Below are 18,988 nucleotides of genomic sequence, written 5' to 3' on the forward strand. Positions count from 1 at the left end.
GCATATATAAATACATATATAAACAAAACTATATTTGTACATATGAACAATATATACAACAAACAAATATGTACAGTCACACTACATATAGCCCATATACATATCACATATGTACAGTATACACAATACTGTATACATATAGCAGCTGTATGGTATAACCAATATAGACATATAACACATAATACTATGAAATAGTGATATGTAAACAATATAAATATTACAATATGGTACTAGTAGATACTTGTAGACGTTTCTATGATGTACAATATGTATCCCAACATTTAGGTTGAGTAGTGCTGAATTTAATAAATAAATAAATAAAAACCTGTGTAAAACTGAGTTTGATGATATTTTTGTTTAATGTGTATTAAAATAAATTAACATTTATATACAGTATGAAAATCTGTACAAATTTTACAATGTTAAAGATTAGTAAAGTAAAAAATAAATATGTAAATAAATAAATAAATAACATCACATCTACTAATCTCACAATACCCACAATATCTCAGTAAAGTGTATTGTGGCATATTTGATCACAATAGTGATATTGTATTTTCATATTTCCCAGCCCTAGTCAGTGTTATACAAGCCAGGTTGGAATTATTTTATCATTCAGTAAACAATTGTACAATAATGGTCAATAGACACTTGTCCAGTAATGTACAATGTACAAAACTTTACAAAGGTTTCCCTCGTGAGCTTCATGCAGGCACAGAGTGACTCCCATTGTCCTGATGAAGAAAGTGATCCCAACTTCAAGTTGATTAATTCTAGTGATATGACACTTGGCTGTACTTTACTTGTCTACTTTTCTAGCAGTATCAGTAAACAAATATGAAAAAGTCTGTTTGATTCGATATGATGTGAGGATTTTCCCATGCACTGTCCACAATACTAAACTACAGGCTATAAACGTATCTTAATTATCAACATTAGACTTGTAGCTCCAGTGCAACACTAAGGGAACTTGTAATAATAAAAAGGACACTAATACAAACTCTCTCTCTCTCTCTCAGTTCTGGCTGTGTTCTTGGTCTTGGGCTGCTACTCAGCTCTCTCTGTAGCAGCAGTGACATTGAGCAGCGAATGCGTGTGTCTGTCTCTCTGGACAGACTTCTTCAGAGCTTGCAGGACAGCGGGAGCATGGGACGCATGCAGCAGGAGGTCTTACTCACAATCCTACCCCTAAATAAGTGTGCTAATGCAGGACACAGCTTCCTGCTTTCCATGTGTAGTTAAAGCTTTAGAAATAAGAGTTTTTTTGTGTTTTTGTTGCTTAAAAATACCTGTAGGTTTTGGCATACTCTGTGGCATGTGCTGGAGTGTCAGCGTTTAGTTGTGGTATTATTGATGCCAGTAAAGCTGAGGAGGTGATGAACACTCTGCGATCCATGACTGAGGAGAGCCAGCAGGTGAGGACAAGCCGTGCCTCGATATCGCATTCAAGCTCATTCAGCAACTTTATTTGACATTTCTAAATAAAGGCTCATTTGCTGTGTGTACAAGGTGTGTGTTTATGATGTTCATGATAATACTCATTTGTGTGTTTGTTGTGTGCAGACTCCAGGCTTGGCCCTGGCTCTGGGCCTCACTGTGCATGGGCTCTCGTCCAGCGGCCATGGTAAAACTGAGGACCTCCACCCTCGCCTGCTGTCTGCGTGGACCAAGATCCTGCTGGCAGAGGTATGTTTCATGACATGCATGCACAAGTTCATACTAAAAAATAATTAATAATTATAAAAGGTAAAAAAAAAATCATTATTAAAATATAGCTGAAAGCAGCGATGACAGGCCCAAGCAATATGGTGCCATCGCCATCCAGTGGGTGTATGAAAACAATAGTGAAGTGAGTGCTGTACAGTAAAACACCCAAATATACAAAGAAAAGAGTAGCAAAGTTTGATGCATTACCACGGCAACACTGTTTAAGATATCGAGACTCCTTTTTACAATTAGACTGCAATTTTACATTAGCCGTGTCTTGATATTATTCTGACCAAGTTTGAAGTGATTCGAGTAAAGATGAGAGGATTATTGCAAAGTCTCTTGTAAGTCATACACGTCCTTCTGCCAGTTGATGGCGCTATGACCATGACTCGCAATAGCCACATCCATGTGATCAGCCCCCAGTACCAAACATAAATCCCTTCGCGATTTAGCATTCTCAATGTTGACTTGGCACAATGTTGACCAAGTGACCAAGTTACATGAATCCCCTAAGAAATGTCTTTAAAAGTTCACCGCATGCACTTTTCACAAAATCCAAAATGGCTGACTTTCTGTTGGACCGAGCTAATGATTGTTGGTGCCAAAATAGTTCAAGTCAATGAGAACAATATGTGTACTGAGTTTCATACATATACGTACAAGTATGTATGATATATGCACCAAGTTTTTGTACTGTGTAAAAGGGGGCGCTGCAGAGCCCACCTCCACGCCTATGTGCAAGTCTTTGCCTGAGCCTAATGGCCGACGACTCTGACATGTGTGCAGAATTTCATGAGTTTTTGAGCATGTTAAGTGCCCCAAAAGCCCCTGGGGAGGGCCCTTACTACTATACTATACTAGTAGACTATACTACTACTAATAATAACAATAATACTAATCTTTATGAAGACAATAGGGTGCTGCGCACTTTCAGTGCTTGCTTAATTAGGACATGACTACTACTACTTATTTCCATCTACCAGGGCTGTCCGACTATGCAGAGGCTGGCAGCTCTGAATGGAGTGATCGCTTTGGTGGGATCTGAGACTGCTTTCCTTCAGGTATGTCTCCTTAGAACAACTCTGTCTGTAGAAACCCATCATATTATTCTGACTGAGGCTGAAAATGATCGCAGGTGTTGCTAGGATTATCCACTGCTCACAGTTAACAGTTTAATAAAGCCCAATTCAGCTGTAGGCTGCTGTTTTGTGTTTTGTATACAAGCAAGAAATCGCTTAAAAACCATTCAAGCTGCCCTCTGTGAAGCTTTGATGCATTCTGCTATTCTTTGATTTCTTTTTATTGATTATCCTAAAAGCATTGGTTACAAATGAGTGGCTTTTAAAGCCAAGGTTATAAATGCTGCACTAACCAGCACTTTCTAAACAGCACTTTACTACCTGCTCATTTGCTCTTTCAACCCCAGGTCCATTATCACCAGCTTAGGTGGTGCCAGTCTGAAATGCCAGTCTCATACGGCTGCTGCCCTTTTTAAAACGCACACCTGTGCCAGCTTCGTCTTTGTGTGGCAAATTACACTCCTCAGTGCCCACCCACTTTACACACACACACACGCACACACACACACACACAGAGCTGTCTCGCCATTTAAATGCAAATGCCACCATACTTGGATGGCAGCCAGGAAGTGTCTCCATAGTAACAGCAGAACTTGACAACGGGAGTGAGGGAAGGATTTTTCTCCCAGTGCTGAACAAAATCCTTGTGGATGTCTCTGATTACACAGCCCTCCCAAATGATGAAAAGATGCACTTAAATGAGACCCTGAATTACTTCAGACACGAGTGTCTCTTCCAAAATACATTTTGGTGCATTCACTGTCTAACATCAGTGCTTATCATTTGGGGTGACATTTGTAAAAACTGAAAATGACTGATTGTTGTTTAGGTGAAATTGCAGTTTGAGAAAGAGAGCGAGAGAGAGAGCTTTGACACAGCCTAATGGAATCCAGCTGCCAGTTGGTGCTTTTTAAATCCTACCTTTATGAACAGTAAGCCTGTCAGACTGAAATTTTCAGAAACCAAGCAGCATATTCTGCTGTCACAAAACAGCATACCATAATAAAAGAAATGACACTGGAGGAACATCAGCCACTTCTGGGAGATTGCGCTACTTTAATATTAGTCTTTTGGTAGTAATATTGCTCTATGCTTGCTATAGGGCAAAATAAAATCATTGACCACTCAGTACTGGACTGTATGTAAAGAGAAATATCTGTATATCAGTTATAACAAGTGATGGTCAAATATTCTGTAGTAGTCTGTGTCACATTGCTGTTGCATAAGAATAATTATTTTTCTCCGTCTCTCACAGCTCAGGAGTGAATCAGAGCAGTCCCCTCAGCAACAGAACAGACTAAATGATGTCATAAGATCTATCACACAGGTGAGATGCTTTGCTGTTCTTGCATTCTGTCTTTTTATTTATTAACATCCCTAATACATAAAGCATAAATGATTTGTGTTGTAAATAGTTTGTCTTGTCTCTTTTCTCTCTGTCTTACTCTTGGTGCTCAGATCATCTCTTTCTCAGGAACAATAGGTCTGCAGTCTAATGGAGCATGTCTGGTGGCTCACCTGCATTTGGCTCACATGTCCAGCAGCCACAGTAGAACTGCAGGTAAGAGTGCTCTAAGTCAGGCGTTCTCAAATGTTTTGCAGCCAGGGACCAGTGGAATAAATTAAATGGACTCATTTAGCACAGCTTAGATTAGTTTTTACACATAAGCATAATCCAACTATTCAGATATTAGACTTATTTCTCTTTCTGTTCCTGATCTTTCCACCAAAGAACACATTTGGTGTAAGTTAACCTTATTTCTAAGCTACTAGGTCTACTCTCTGAGTGGATACTTGTATACTCTCTCTCCCCTGTCAATCATAGTGGCCTAGCCAATCATGGGCATCTGTGAGCTTGTGTATGTGGAAAGGGGTAGATATCACTTTCCTCCAAGTGGTCTCGCTGGTGGTGAATGGGCCAAGACCAAACTAGGGAGATTCCTGGGGTTCCCTGAGCCCTACTTTGAGAATAGTACGATATTGACACTATATTCTAACATCACAGAACAGGCAATACTTGATATGAAAATTTATTTTTGTCATTCTCTCACTCTGTGACTCACTCAGTGCCTCAAGACTTCAGTTATCTCCCAGAAAAGAGTATCCTCAGAGCATCAGTGTTCTATATTACTGAAGCTGGAAGGAAAGGTACTCAACTGGGCTTTATCATTCACATTCGTTTATTTTAAATTATTCTATATCTAAACATCGAATTGTCCTAAGTTTGACTCTCCAGCTGTTGCAAGCACACCTGTTTAACACATTCTTTTGTTCTCTTGGCTGCAGGACCTGAGACTATTGCTCCTGATTTGATAAAAGTAGTACTGGCTCCACTGGCCACAGTGGGCACTAGCTTCCAATATCCACCTGTTAACTGGAGCGCCATCCTCTCGCCTCTGATGAGACTCAACTTTGGTATAATTTCCCATTTGTTGCACTGGCCTTTTAAACCCCGAGTGTGGGAAGGATTGCTATTTGTTCCATATTATTTGTTCCATGCTGTTTGTTTTATACTGTGAAATGACAAGGAATGAGTATAATGCGTATAATAGTGATATAATAATGAGCTGAGGAAAAAAGGTAATCAGTTGGCAACATTAATGTACATTTGAGAATGCAAGTTTGTTTACTACTACTAATAATAATAATGAATTTGATATAACATTATATATTATAATATAAGTGGAATAAATGCCACTAAATAAATATAGTAATCCCATAGGCATAATTGGACAAATGCTGCATCCCAATTCACCTATTATGCGTCCTAAATAATATCCGAGATTAGATTTAGTGTGTCCCAAATCGTAGTATGTTGAAATGAGCATCCCAGAGGTACCCGGATGGTCTGCAAATTCCGATAGATTTTTGAAGTGTGGATCCGTGGACACTTTTTCATAAATTATACAAGGACTAATGAATGAAGAAAAGCTGAAACGCAACGAGGAGTTAAGATAAGATATAACTTTATTAATCCCCCGTAGGGGAAATTTAGGATTGCATACTTGCATACTGTTTTGCTACACACTCAAAAGTACGTACTTTTTCTTCACAAAACGAGTACATACTTTTAGTGTATAGTATGAGTAGGCGAATTGGGATGCAGCATGAGCGTGCGCTTGCTCTCATGTGCCCTCTATAGGTGAAGAAGTGCAGCATCACTGTTTGGAGCTGGCTGCCAATCAGGTACAGACTTCCTCCAGTGCCTCGCTGTTCCTGGGTGTGTGGCTTGCACCTCCTCTGGTCCACAGCCTCAGTGTGAGTGGACACTAGCACGGACATGTACATGTATACACTTTCAGGAGCATTATCAGTTTTCACTGAATATAAGCGTTATTTCTGTGGAGATAGGATTACAAATATGTGAAACTCATGCACATACAGTAATGGATTTTTGGACATGTATCATGTTGTTATGTTTTTAATAAATCACACATTTGTATTCTCTGATCAGCAACGCACCAGAGCACTCCTCTATGAAAGCCTGTGTTTCTGGATGAAGCACATAGCGGATGATAAGCTGCAGGTGTATGTGGAGAGTTTGGCTGTACAGCAGTTTAATCCAGACCACCGAGCTCAGCGTCTTTCTCTCTGCCTCTCCATCCTGCATGGCCTTGCTAAGGCTATGGCTCTACCCAACCCTGCCCAAAGCTGCTGGACTATCCTGTGTTCCACCACTGAGAAGATTTTTCACCTTTTACCTGATCACATACAGGTATGACCACACAGTCACTAGCTGGAGGCAGCTGTTGTGAAAGTGATGGCTTGTCTGTAAAGAATGTAATTTGATGACTGTTTGTTGTTTAACTTCCTATAGGCACATGAGGTGAACCTCTATGAAGGGATCTGTTCCTGTTTGTCAGAAATGAGCGACACAGAGATAGACAGGATTGTCAAAGTCACTGAGGTACAGGTTAAACCACATGCGGCATAAATACATTTTAAACAAGCACCAATGGAAATCTGTTTTAAACAGCCATTTTTACCATTTAAAAAATATAAACAGTAACTCATGTGTAGACTGAAAATCAATCCACCGTTAACGTCTTCGTGAAGTGCCTTATTTGATGATGTCATCAACATTGTTTATCTGTATAGGTTGTAGAGAGAGACTGTAAATTTTGAATTTGTATATCTTCTAAATGCGAATCCTGTCAATATTTTGGAGCACACTAATGTATAGATAACCTTAAGGGTTATCATATTGATACTAAAAGCCACGAAGCTTGAATTTTGATTTCATGTGGACTTTAATCTTGCACTCTTGTACACATTCTGGCATATAGTCCATTTAATTTCACGCCTTCACTATTACCAAGTATCAGTTGACTGCTTTAATTGTGCTGTACTGCCCTCTACAGGCCAATGTGGAGAAGACCACCTTTATTCTGTCCTACTTAAGCTCAAAAGGCAGAATTCCACTCCTGGGCCTCAATGATGTCATCAGTACCGTTTTACAGAAGGGGAAACCAGAGCGAATCAGCTGGCTGCTAATGCAGTGCTTCTACCAGTCACGTTTGGCCTCTAGCCCTAACACAGGCAAGCTGAATATTTCACCACAGTGTGCAGACAAAGTCCATATATTCTGATAGCTCACTATTACGATTAAGGGTTTTCGTGGAGAATGTAGAAAGGCATTATAATGTTTGCTGCTCCTGTAGAGAATTCAGTAGTGTTTTCTGGAATTCTTTCAAAGCAACCTGGTAGCAGGAACTGGATGTCTATTTTCAGAGAGCCAAAATGGTGTAAAGTCAAAGAAAGGTATCTGACAATAGAACCAGTGTGGTAATAAATTATACTTCACATTGTACATTTCAAGCAAGCAATACCTTCTTGTAAATGCTGAGGGTCGAGGAAACATCTACAGGAATGCCTGTAGGAAAACCTATGGACTGGAAAACCATCCACCATTGAAGAAATCGCTATCTAATTAGTGGACGATATTAGACAGTGTTATCATGAATAAACACTCCTAGAAATAATGGCTCTTCACAGGTTCTACTGTTTTCTCAAGGTCTTCTTCATGGAAAAAGGAAACCCTCTAGGTTCTAGGATTCTACATAGAACTGTACTTATTTTTTAGTAATTAAAAAGTACACATTGAAAAGACAGGCTATTTGTAGCTTTCTGACAAAAAAAAAACAAAGAGTAACAGGAAGTCAGTGGTTACCTTAGTGTACAAGATCATCTATGAGTTCTGCACTGTGTTCTCACATTTATAATTTCACTTGCCTTTAGGTGTGCCCAAACGAATGGAATGGCTTCTGGAGTTGATGGGGCACATCAGGAAAGTGCTGTATGGAGCACCTACTGTACAATATGATAATGCCAAAAAGGTACATAATAAGAATAACTACAATGCAATCCTGACCACTAGCAGAAGTACAGCTTTTGCGATGTTATGTTTTTGATCATCGCCATTGGACCTCATATGAGTAGGTTAGACCAGTGGTTTTCAAAGTGGGGGCCACCAGGGGGCGCCTGGGGGACCTCAACAATTTGGTGTGCCCATCCCTACCACTAGTATGTTTTCTCTTTCTCACTCTCAGACAACCACACACACAATCAATTCCTAATGTAATGTAAAGATATGAGATGTAATTATTAATAAAAAAAAAAGGGGGGGTATATTCAGAAGTCTGTATTTTTAATGTGTTTTAAAGACATCTTGCAAAAGGGGGGTCTCGGACAAATGTTAATGCCATTTGGGGGGCCTTGTCCTGGAAAAGTTTGGGAACCCCTGGGTTAGACAAGTGCTTAAATATATTTTACTGATCTACATTTGGTTGGCAACATGGAACATAAAATCCAATATGCAATATGGTACATAGAGTACAAGCAATACCCTTAATCTATGCAACTGTGATCTGAACTGGAGAATGAGTTAAATCCATAGATAAAAACATTTATTTAATTTAATGTCATCTATGTGCATATAGTATGATTATATGCTTTAATATCTATATATTAGTGATAAACCTAAACACATTCTCAACCCCTGGCATAGGGCATCAGTTTCCTGCTGGATGTTTTTGCAGCTGCAGTGGTGTCATGGGCAGACCACCCCATGCCTCTTCTCATTGGCATCCGAGCCCAGTGGTTTCCATGGCAAAAGTCATCCAAACACATAGACTTGCCTCATGACCTCTACGTGAACACTGCATCCACTGAGGAGTCAGTTAAACAGTGTGTGCTGGCAGTGTCATACAGCCTAAAGCACCTGTTAGCCAAAGAGCCATGGAAGGCCCAGTCCCAGAAGGTATGGTCTGTTGATATTAGTGACTATTGACAGTCTATTAATCTTTACTAAAGAACAGAGATTACTGAAATTGTGACTCAAGAAATGTAACATTAACTAAAATATTATTAATAATAATAACGTCATATATGAAAAGAATAAACCTAGATGGGGCCTGCTGTTATAATAAAATAATCCACAAAGCGGTGTTGTGTTGAGGCCTGATGTTAAAGCAACCACTCCTGAGTTATATTTTCATAAAAGAGTACATGCTGAAGTGTTTGATTCTGCTTATACCTCAGCAATTCACCAGTGATTATTTTTTTAACTACAGGTAAACACATCATAATTTTTATCAGTTTATAGTTACGTTTAATGTTGTGGAACGTCCGCAACACGTTAGTTCCTGTTATCACTTATAGGTATCACAGGTAAAAAGCACTTACCTCACTAGCCTCTGTTCCACCCCCCCCCTCTCGTGAAGTTAATGAGACAAATAAAATCAGAGATTTGTCATGTTACTATCAGTCCAGAAAGTGCAAAGTCATCTGTTCTGAAGACTTTGTCTGTGGAACAAAACCTAAAGAAACAGCTTTACTTTTACACTGTTACAAATTGCTGACCATGGAGACTTCTTCCATGAATGTTAAACAAATATCTCCTTACAAATCTTCACAGAAATCACGACTAGATGTTTTTTCCTTTTAAAGTAATGTTTATTAATCCACTCATTATAATTATAGATTATGTGGAGCATCTGTCATTCAAGGCCCTTTGAGTTAGCTGATACTATACTTTGTGTACAGAACTACTGTATAGCTGCTGTAGAAAATCAAGACCTTGTGAGCGACCAGACAAGAATTCAACATCAGTTTGGTTTACATAAAAATAGTCAAAAGTAATTCAGTTTGATACGGACATTCTAAAGAATTTTTATTTGGTTCTTATGTATTTTGTGTTGGATCTATATATCTGTGCAATATATAAATGATTCTTGTCTGTCCTTGGTTTTCTCTCAGTTCATTGACTGGCTCTTCAGCCTAACCGAAGCTCCTGAGGAATCTTTATCGCAGATAGCCAGAGGTGAGACACTGTAGCATCACTTTCAAATCTCCTGGTCATTGTCTGAACTCTGTGGTTAGAAGCCACAGCAGATTTTTTTGCAGACAGCACATTTTGCATACTTTGTGTCCAGGATGCCAAAGACTACTATATTAATATACTTTAATATGAAATGTTGTTTCATATTAAAGAATATTAACATAATAATATTTAACTTCTCTTTTCCTGTCTCCACAGCGGCCTTACTAGCATTGAAGTCTACCCCAGAGTTCAAGAAGAAGACCGTGTGGACAAGAGCGTATGGCTGGTGATCTTCCAAAGGAGTGCTTTATAAAAGTACCTGTATCACACAGGATACACAGTATGCATATATGCGTGTCCTCCACTGGAGGACCTTCAATTAGATTTGTCCTTGTCTACATGTCTGTCAAAAACTGTTTGTGTTTTGTAAAAACAAAAACCATGGACACGTTAGAGAAATGATCAAGATTAAAACCTGAAACAGTAATGTTCCATACAGTAAAACATCAAAGCACTTCCATGTTTCACATTGACCTGAAAATTATTAGCATGCTTTTGGAAAGACACTGTTACATCAGTTTGAATGTATTACCATAATATACCAGTGCCAAACTGACATCATTTAGACGTTTACTATGAAAATGTGCAGCATTCAGTCTTATTTTATTCTTATTACGTTTCATTTCTCTGAGTGTGTGAGAGAGAGAATGGGTGAATGAGAAACAGTGAAAAGTGCTTTGGAACCGCTAAGGTTAAAAAAAAAAGTGTTATATAAGTGCAGACCATTTACCATTTCAAGTGCCATGTTGTATAATTGTAGGTATGCCATATCCTCTTAGTCTTAATTGCCAAAAATATGTGAATGCCGATGGGTACTTTGGAATCATGTCCTTTTCACTTAAAGAAAAAAGTTACATTATTTTGTGCAGTAATCATGGAGAAGTGTCATCAATTTCCTCTTCAGTTAGCCAATTTTCATCTTCTTATTCCAGTTGTTAAGAGACTGACTCCTTTCTTTGAGTAAGCTTCGTACTGTTAAGCCAGAACCTTCAGAACACAAACATAAAGGCATATATTTAGCAGTTTTACCAGTCTTATTTATTCATTAGTGTTAATAATATATAGCACCGAGTTTCTCACCTGCTACCAACAGAGGGAGGTAAGCCATTAGCAGGTATGGGAAATGTACATAGACAGAGACGGGTGTTTTCAGCTGGACAGAATAAGTGCCTTCCGACTCGTAATATGGCAACGCCTGTAAAATACTGATTCCTTAAAAAAAATTATCAAGGAATTAGATTTCTTGACTGACATCAACTGAAAATACTGACAAATTTACAAAAATAAGTGTGTGAGTGTGCTTGTAGAATGTGTGTAATTTCAGTTTTATATTTTAGACATTTTAGAAATGTTAGTCATTTGGCTGTGGTGCAGCTGGAATGATCTGTTATCAACATATTTCCTGAAACCAACGTGCACACACTTGTTGTCTCAGCCAACACTCTCCCTCAGGCTTCTGCGCCACATGGCTTCCTGCTTGCTCAAATATGTTTCCTAACCATGTGCACTTTGTGCAACCCTTAGCAGCTATTTAATTAAACAATGGCCTGGTTTGTGTTTACACCATCCACATGGTCAGTAATCAGGACTTTGTAAATGTTTATGCCTAAGTCCACATGACTTGCTGATCGTAATTTGTTGCTCTGGCTTCGTTTTCCAGATCAGATATTACATGGTAAATTTAACCCCTTGAAATTCCAGCTTATTGTCTATTCATCTTAAAGCATATAAGAACACCTGGTCCGTCAGCTATCTGCTCTTTTTCTTACATGAAATTAACTAGTGGGTGTCTAGATTTTCCACAGATGCTCAGAGGTGACATTTATTATTTGAAGTGAAGTGAAGTACAAAGGAAAACATAGTGACCTATCTTGACTCCTTGCCACTGAAGGCTGAAAACTGACTAAGAATCTTAGTCATGATTTTCTGACAAATAGATTAGACTATTGTAAAGTGTTTCACTGGCTACCTGTCCACCAGAATTGAACTTTTAATGAACTTTTTAATTGTTGCATTGTCTTGCCGCATCCTACGTCACTCTGATCATCAATAGAAACAAATTAACAAAAAACAGATTTAAAAAAGGAATAGGGCAGAATCAGCTTATGCTAACAATCTTTTATCTCAGGTATTCTTCCTCTCCTTATATTTTAATATATATATAATTTTTTTACTTCTTGGCATTTGAATCTGTTACATAATTGCAGTGCAATATCTGTAAGTGCTAAAAAAAAAAAACCCTAAATAACTTATTATTATTATTATTATTATGATTAGTCTCCCAACCCTTCAATAGACTTCAGTACCATTATACAGGTGCATCTCAAAAAAATTTAGAATATTGTGGAAGTTTTTTTTTTCCTGTAATTTAATTCAAAAAGTGGAACTTTCATATATTCTAGATTCATTCCACATAAAATGAAATATTTCAAGCCTTTTGTGTGTTAATTTTGAAAATTTCGGCTTACGGCTCATAGAAATTAAAAATCTCAAAATATTAGAATAAAGAACTAATAATAGAGAAATGTCGACCTTCTGAAAAGTATGTTAATTTATGCACTCAATACTTGGTCAGAGCTCCTTTTGCACGTATTACTGCATCAATGCAGCGTGGCATGGAGGCAATCAGCCTGTGGCACTGCTGAGGTGTTCTGGAAGCCCAGGTTGCTTTGGTGGCGGCCTTCAGCTTGTCTGTATTGTTGGGTCTGATGTCTCTCAGATTCTCTGTGGGGTTCAGGTCAGGCGAGTTGGCTGGCCAATCAAGTACAGTAATGCCATGATCAGCAAACCAGTTACTAGTAGTTTTGGCACTGTGGGCAGGTGCAGAGTCCTGCTAGGAAAGGAAATCACCATCTCCATAAAGCTCGTCAGCAGATGGAAGCATGAAGTGCTCTAAAAATCTCCTGGTAGACGCTGCATTGACTCTCAACTTGAGAAAACACAGTGGACCAACACCAGCAGATGACATGACACCCCAAATCATCACTGACTGTGGAAACTTTACACTGGACTTCAAGCAGCTTGGATTCTGTGTCTCTCCACTCTTCCTCCAGACTCTGGGACCTTGATTTTCAAATGAAATGCAAAATTTACTTTCATCTGAAAACAGGACTTTGGACCACTGAGCAGTGGTGTTTAAGTCAAAACAGCTTTTTACTAAAATGAGCTGATTAGAGCTCTTCTCAGGTCAACACTGCTATATTATAAATTCTTTATTATAATATTTTTGAGATAATGGAATTTTCCAGTGTCTCATTTCTAGGAGCTGTAAGCCGTAATCATCAAGATTAAAACAAAGAAAGGCTTGAAATATGTCACATTATGTGTAATGATTCTAGAATACATGAAAGTTCCACTTTTTTAATTATTGATGGGGGAAAAAAACTTTTAAACAATATTCAAATTTTTTGAGATGCAACCGTATTTTGTTTCTCATGTCTGCTCATGTTGTACCTTCTGTGATCACAGACAATATGTAGACAGGGATGGCGATGGTGTAGCGCACCCACAGCATATTGAATGATGGTGTGCTAATGAGACACATCAGTTGATATGGGTACCTGTAGGACAGAACAGCCTTTCACAAACTGTGTTTCCTCCTTGTGTACTTCTAAATGGTTTCATGCAATGCATTTTGTAACACATCAAACAAAAGAACTTAACATTTCATGGAAACAGACTCTACATTTCACATTTAGCATGCACATGTGCTTTATGCTTAATTGCCTGAACTGGTCAAACATTTTTAGAATATCATTTATGACTGCTTTGTGTCTCACTGATGTGTGTAAGTGTAAGATCCGCACCTTATCAGGTGTAAAGTGTTCCACAGATAAAACAGCACACACACTACCGTTTTACTCTGAAACTCCTCTTGACTGATGATTAGTAATAAAAGGAAATTTCTCTCAATCACCTGAAGAATAGAAGGGAAAGTAACACAATGTGTGGCATCTTAAATCAAAGAAAGGCTTCTACTTCAATAGGGACACTGGTCGATCTGGAAGCTATAAGGTATCTATAATGTCAGCATTACCTGGACAAGCCGAGGAAGGAGTTGACTCTCTTCTATTCCATCTGCAATGTGGAAAAGCTCCAGCACTGACAAGAGCAGGCACAGGCTCATCATCACTCCCACAAAATAAAATGTGCCAGCTAAAGCATCTAAATGACATGATAAAGGAGTACAGTAAGATTAGAGCATTAAACATAGGCTGATATAATATGTTACTATTAAAATATATATATAACTATCATTTTAGATTACAGTATTGTATTAAAAACAAAATCTTCCATTTAATTAAATGATTAACTTTAGCTGCAACATTAGGCAGCATTTTAAGCATCACCTCCTGTTTTCTATACATTTAAGGATAGCCATAGAGCCATCTTGGGACTGTGCAAATGCTGATGTACAGTGGATATTTATTTATATATATATATATATATATATATATATAAATAAAGATAAAACATGTCAGAACTTTTTTCATCTTTAATGTGTAGTTGCAGTCTATAAAAATAAAGTGAAAACTAATATATGTTTAAGGGGAAAAGGAGAAATAGAAAACTTACAAGAACTTGGTTTATAATGGGAAATGTGACTGAGAATTAAACAGTCACATTCAGATTCATGCTAATAAGTATTTATAATACACCTGTATCAATACAGTGATTCTTATTAATCCAAAACAAAGATCAGCTGTTTCTGTAGATTCTTCTTGACATCACCTTGGCTCCATCTGACATCTGAAGCCATGGTCCGCAAAGAGCTTACAAAGCATGTAGGGCTCAAAGCATGAGTAGGCTCCAAAAGTCATTAGATCAAAACATTAGATGCACCATGGAAAACTGTGAAGGCCATCATCAAGTGAGGAAAATAACATCAACAGCAAGACATCTCTCCAAAATATACCAAAGGACAAGAAAACTTTTCAGGGAGACTGCCAAGACCTACGGTAACATTAAAGCAGCTGCAGGAATATCTGGTATTGGTCCCTCCATGCATGTATTGACAATTTCGCGTATTCTTCATGTCTGGGCTATAGGTTAGGGTGGATAAGAAAGAAGCTCTTTCTCACACAAAAAAAAACAACATCCAATACCGCATAACTCACCCCAAACCATGTGGCAAAATGTTATGTTCTGATGAGACCAAGGTTGAACTTAATAATGGCAGTAACCATGGAGTTTGCTTTGTGTACTTCTCGCTTTGTGAAGTTTGGGCCTCTTAGTTCCAGTGAAGGGAAATTGTAATGCTACACCATACAAAGACATTCAAGACAATTGTATGCTCCCAACTTTGTAGTAACACTTTGGGGAAGAAAACACATATAGGTGTGGTGGTCAAGTGTCCACAAACTTTTGACCATACACTGTATACTCTGGGTGATTCCATGATTAAGGTGACATTTGTGTCCCGCTGATATTACATTTACAAATATATGTCAAGTAAAGGTAAAACACATGTTTAAATAGAGTAAAGTTTCCTTCACGACAGCCTATGTGCATATTTCTGATAAATAGCTTAAGCATGAATAAAAAACCTATCTACAGTGATTTGTGATCGGTCTACGTTAACCGTTAACCACATGTTTTGTATTTGTGAATTCCATGCTAAAAACTCAACCTGTTACTTATTTAACAGCAAAATGCAGCCGTCGCAGGCAAAGAATGAGTCCTGCTGGAAAACAAAACAAAACAATAGAAACCCTCAGAAATTTTTTAATGGTTATAATGGGAATGGTGGATGTGGGTGTCTACTAGTAATTTGTTGCCTTCTATTAGTGGAATGATACATCTAGTGGATACATTAAGGACCAGTAATGGTTAGCTGATGGTGTGTAATGGCATTTGTAGTGGCATTGGAATTTCAGTCATGCTTTCCAATTAGGGGTTTTTTTCAGCAGGATGATGGGTCCACACGTTGTCTTGAATTCGATGTTGAATTATTATTAATGTTATTATTATTTTATATTGTACTGGATGAAACATGGGATGTGACAATAATTTGAAAGCGCCCCTGATAACAGTATTGTATGTAAACCAATTGTTGGCACTTGCCAACCCAATGCCGGTTGCATGCATGCTCTGGAGAGAAGTAGATAAGCAGTGTATGCTGAACTGTTTCTGTTAGTATGTTTCCTAAAGAAGTACTGCTATGCAGTATTGCAGTAACACTTACTAGGGAAATGCACTGCAAGTTTACTGTGTTTCTCTATGCTAGCTCACTACATGAACAACCCTTATTAGCTGCATTAGACCCCAAACTAAACAAACTCCACTACTCCTCTCCTCCTTGTCTGTATTTATTTAGCCCACATCTGCAGCTTACCCAATCCAAAAGAAAGAAATCTGGCTGTCATGTTGGAAAAGATCCACGTGTGTCCACAGAACTGGAGTAAATAGTAGGAGAACAGATAGACGAAGCCAATGCTGCACCTGTAGAGAGAAGACACATGAGACGTATTATGAGGTAACGCAAACCGTTTAACACTTGACTGACACTCATGACTTGACGTCAGGTATGTCAGACAGCTCCACTGGTATATTTCCCCCTTCACTTTTGTATATACTGCTATCCTGAACGACGAAATAACTCTTTAAGAGTGCTGTGTTAAAGTTTGTGACCATTTCTCCCGCCCCAAAACACAGCGGTTCCCTGCACGAATAGTGTTTTAAGTGTATTTTATGTGTGGACTAGACCAGCTCATATGCAGTACTACTGCCTAGACACCAGAACAAAACACGGCGAAATTCCTCCGCTGTTCACTTACTATTTACACACAGAGTTCACATAACAGCTGAAATAAAGTCTGACAGGACTTGAAGATAGGCGTCTGTCACACAGAAGCAGTCCTCACCTCATTTCCGGCGCTGCTTCTCGCTCACTTTTTTGCAGTTTGTTCAACTTGTCCATCGCGTCTTCAGTCCCGGCTTCCCAGTTTCCTCAGTGACGTAGGCAGGGCAGGACCTGCGGTGGGCTTCCCTTTGCTTTTTCCACAGTGGATTGACCGACTTGAGGAAATTCACGCATCTTTCTGACTTGGCTTGATCTTAGAGACACGCGTGAGGTTTGTAGCGTGTGTGTGGAAAAAATCTACAGACGCCCGCGCGAATAAAGAAAAGAAACCACTTCTGCATTTCTTTGAATTCTGCTGTGTCACATCCTACATTTCTCCAACTAGCATTAGCCTACTACTTATAAGCAGCATCGCTGCATGACGACACACCCTAAAGAAACTATTTGTCTAGTCTGACCATCCCTGCTGAAAAGAAAAGAAACCATCACAGAAATTCTCAGGGTTTCCACTACTAATACTATTACAAACCATCCATCCAGTTCTATGGATGTCCTACACAGGGTCGTGGGGAACCTGGAGCCTATCCCAGGGAACTCGGGGCACATGACGAGGGACACTCTGGATGGGGTGCTAACCCATAACAGGGCACAATCGCACACCCACGCACACATCCATTCACACGATGCCAATCAGCCTACAGCGCATGTCTTTGCACTGGGGGAAGAAACCGGAGTACGGGGAGAACATGTATACTCTGCGCACACAGGGAGGAGGAGAGAATCAAACACCCAACCCTGGAGGTGCGAGGCAAACGTTCTAACCACTAAGCCCCATCAACTAACCATTAAAACTATTGCAAGTTTTGTGAGGGTTTTTATTGTTTTGCACATACATTCATTCTAACATTCATTCTAACATTTTTTGTAGGTGGGAGGAAAACCAGAGAATCCAAAAGGAATCCACACGGACACAGGAAGAACATACACAGACTGTGCAGAGAGAGGAACCTGAGATCAGGCTCAAACCAGGGTCCCTGGAGATGTGGGGCAGCAGCTCTGCCTTATTTGAACTCAGTACAATGTTATCAGATAATATTGATACTAGATACTAAAAACTAATTAGTGGTCTGGTCAGAGCTCAGAAATTCAGGATGGTCTCCTGAGCTCTGAGTTCCTCGAGGATATCAAATCAACATGGCTGCTCACAACATGAACAGTAAACAAAGTAGCACTTATTAACTTTAAATGATTTATGCTGTATATACAAGTATTTGCTTTAAATCAATGAACTTACAAGCATTAGCATGTTAAACCTATTTATTAAATCTAAAACATTTATTATACAGTTTGCTGTTTTGATGAGGAAAATACACATCAATCGTCAAAGTTAACTGGCTAGCTAATTGCTAACAAAAGACAAAAATGTAGACAATGGGTTTGTACACTTTGTAGCTCGAAAGCATGAAGTACAAAATGAAATAATTCCAAGTTCTTACTTCTCGTTTCTGAGATAGGTTGAACAGAGTGTTATGATAGATTACAGCTAATAACTCAGAAGTCCGGTAGGTCCATTAAATCACCATTACCCCACAGCCTGTCACCACAAAGTGACAATCAGAGGCCACTTGACAATCATAGCACACATTTGAACCTTACTTTGAAAACAGTTACAGAGTTTAACCCATGAGTATGGAAAACTCAAAATCTGCAAGATGCCAGCTCCATATCAATGGTATCTATGCCAGAGCCATATCACCCTGCAGCTCTTGCCTGGTTGCCACCTGAAGCTAAGCAGGGTTGAGCCTGACCAGTACTTGGCTGGGAGGCCTCCTGGGGACAACTAAGGTTGTTGCTGGAAGTGGTATTAGTGAGGCCAGCAGGGGGTGCTCACTGTGTTGGTCCTGATGCCCCAGTATAGTGAAGGGGACTCTATACTGTAAAAACAGCACTGAATTTTGGATGAGATGTTAAAATCGAGGTCCTCACTCTCTATGCTCATTAAAAATCACATGACCC

At 38.9% G+C, this 18,988-nt stretch overlaps 2 protein-coding genes across 5 annotated transcripts in view; one reads left to right on the top strand and one right to left on the bottom strand.

Annotated features, from left to right (window-relative positions):
• focad (focadhesin) overlaps positions 1–11,042 on the top strand; it is a 69,772-nt gene extending 58,730 nt beyond the window's left edge. For both annotated transcript variants that reach the window (XM_053628869.1, XM_053628870.1), the window contains 16 exons: positions 1,020–1,167; positions 1,296–1,415; positions 1,564–1,686; positions 2,694–2,771; positions 4,045–4,116; positions 4,248–4,350; positions 4,857–4,937; positions 5,076–5,204; positions 5,932–6,047; positions 6,244–6,504; positions 6,607–6,696; positions 7,151–7,328; positions 8,028–8,125; positions 8,797–9,048; positions 10,047–10,110; positions 10,327–11,042. In XM_053628869.1, the coding sequence (XP_053484844.1) occupies positions 1,020–1,167; positions 1,296–1,415; positions 1,564–1,686; positions 2,694–2,771; positions 4,045–4,116; positions 4,248–4,350; positions 4,857–4,937; positions 5,076–5,204; positions 5,932–6,047; positions 6,244–6,504; positions 6,607–6,696; positions 7,151–7,328; positions 8,028–8,125; positions 8,797–9,048; positions 10,047–10,110; positions 10,327–10,400 (1,987 nt within the window). In that variant the 3' untranslated portion in view covers positions 10,401–11,042. The remainder of the gene's footprint in view (positions 1–1,019; positions 1,168–1,295; positions 1,416–1,563; positions 1,687–2,693; positions 2,772–4,044; positions 4,117–4,247; positions 4,351–4,856; positions 4,938–5,075; positions 5,205–5,931; positions 6,048–6,243; positions 6,505–6,606; positions 6,697–7,150; positions 7,329–8,027; positions 8,126–8,796; positions 9,049–10,046; positions 10,111–10,326) is intronic.
• hacd4 (3-hydroxyacyl-CoA dehydratase 4) lies at positions 11,037–18,080 on the bottom strand. 3 transcript variants are annotated; one of them, XM_053628872.1, is made up of 7 exons: positions 17,034–18,070; positions 16,505–16,611; positions 14,207–14,334; positions 13,977–14,086; positions 13,624–13,730; positions 11,251–11,382; positions 11,037–11,157 (listed from the first exon to the last, which is right to left on the bottom strand). In XM_053628872.1, exons 1-7 carry the CDS (start codon positions 17,087–17,089, stop codon positions 11,075–11,077), a joined length of 723 nt encoding a protein of 240 aa, XP_053484847.1. In that variant the 5' UTR covers positions 17,090–18,070; the 3' UTR covers positions 11,037–11,074. The 3 variants fall into 3 exon arrangements, with proteins under 3 accessions (XP_053484847.1, XP_053484846.1, XP_053484848.1); XM_053628871.1 differs by lacking the exons at positions 11,037–11,157; positions 11,251–11,382 and adding an exon at positions 12,649–13,233 and having other exon boundaries at positions 17,034–18,080; XM_053628873.1 differs by lacking the exons at positions 11,037–11,157; positions 11,251–11,382 and adding an exon at positions 12,649–13,233 and having other exon boundaries at positions 16,947–17,034.
• Positions 18,081–18,988: the final 908 nt, after the last annotated feature.

Source organism: Ictalurus furcatus, chromosome 7 (genome assembly GCF_023375685.1).
Source record: "Ictalurus furcatus strain D&B chromosome 7, Billie_1.0, whole genome shotgun sequence".
Taxonomy (NCBI): Eukaryota; Metazoa; Chordata; class Actinopteri; order Siluriformes; family Ictaluridae; genus Ictalurus; species Ictalurus furcatus.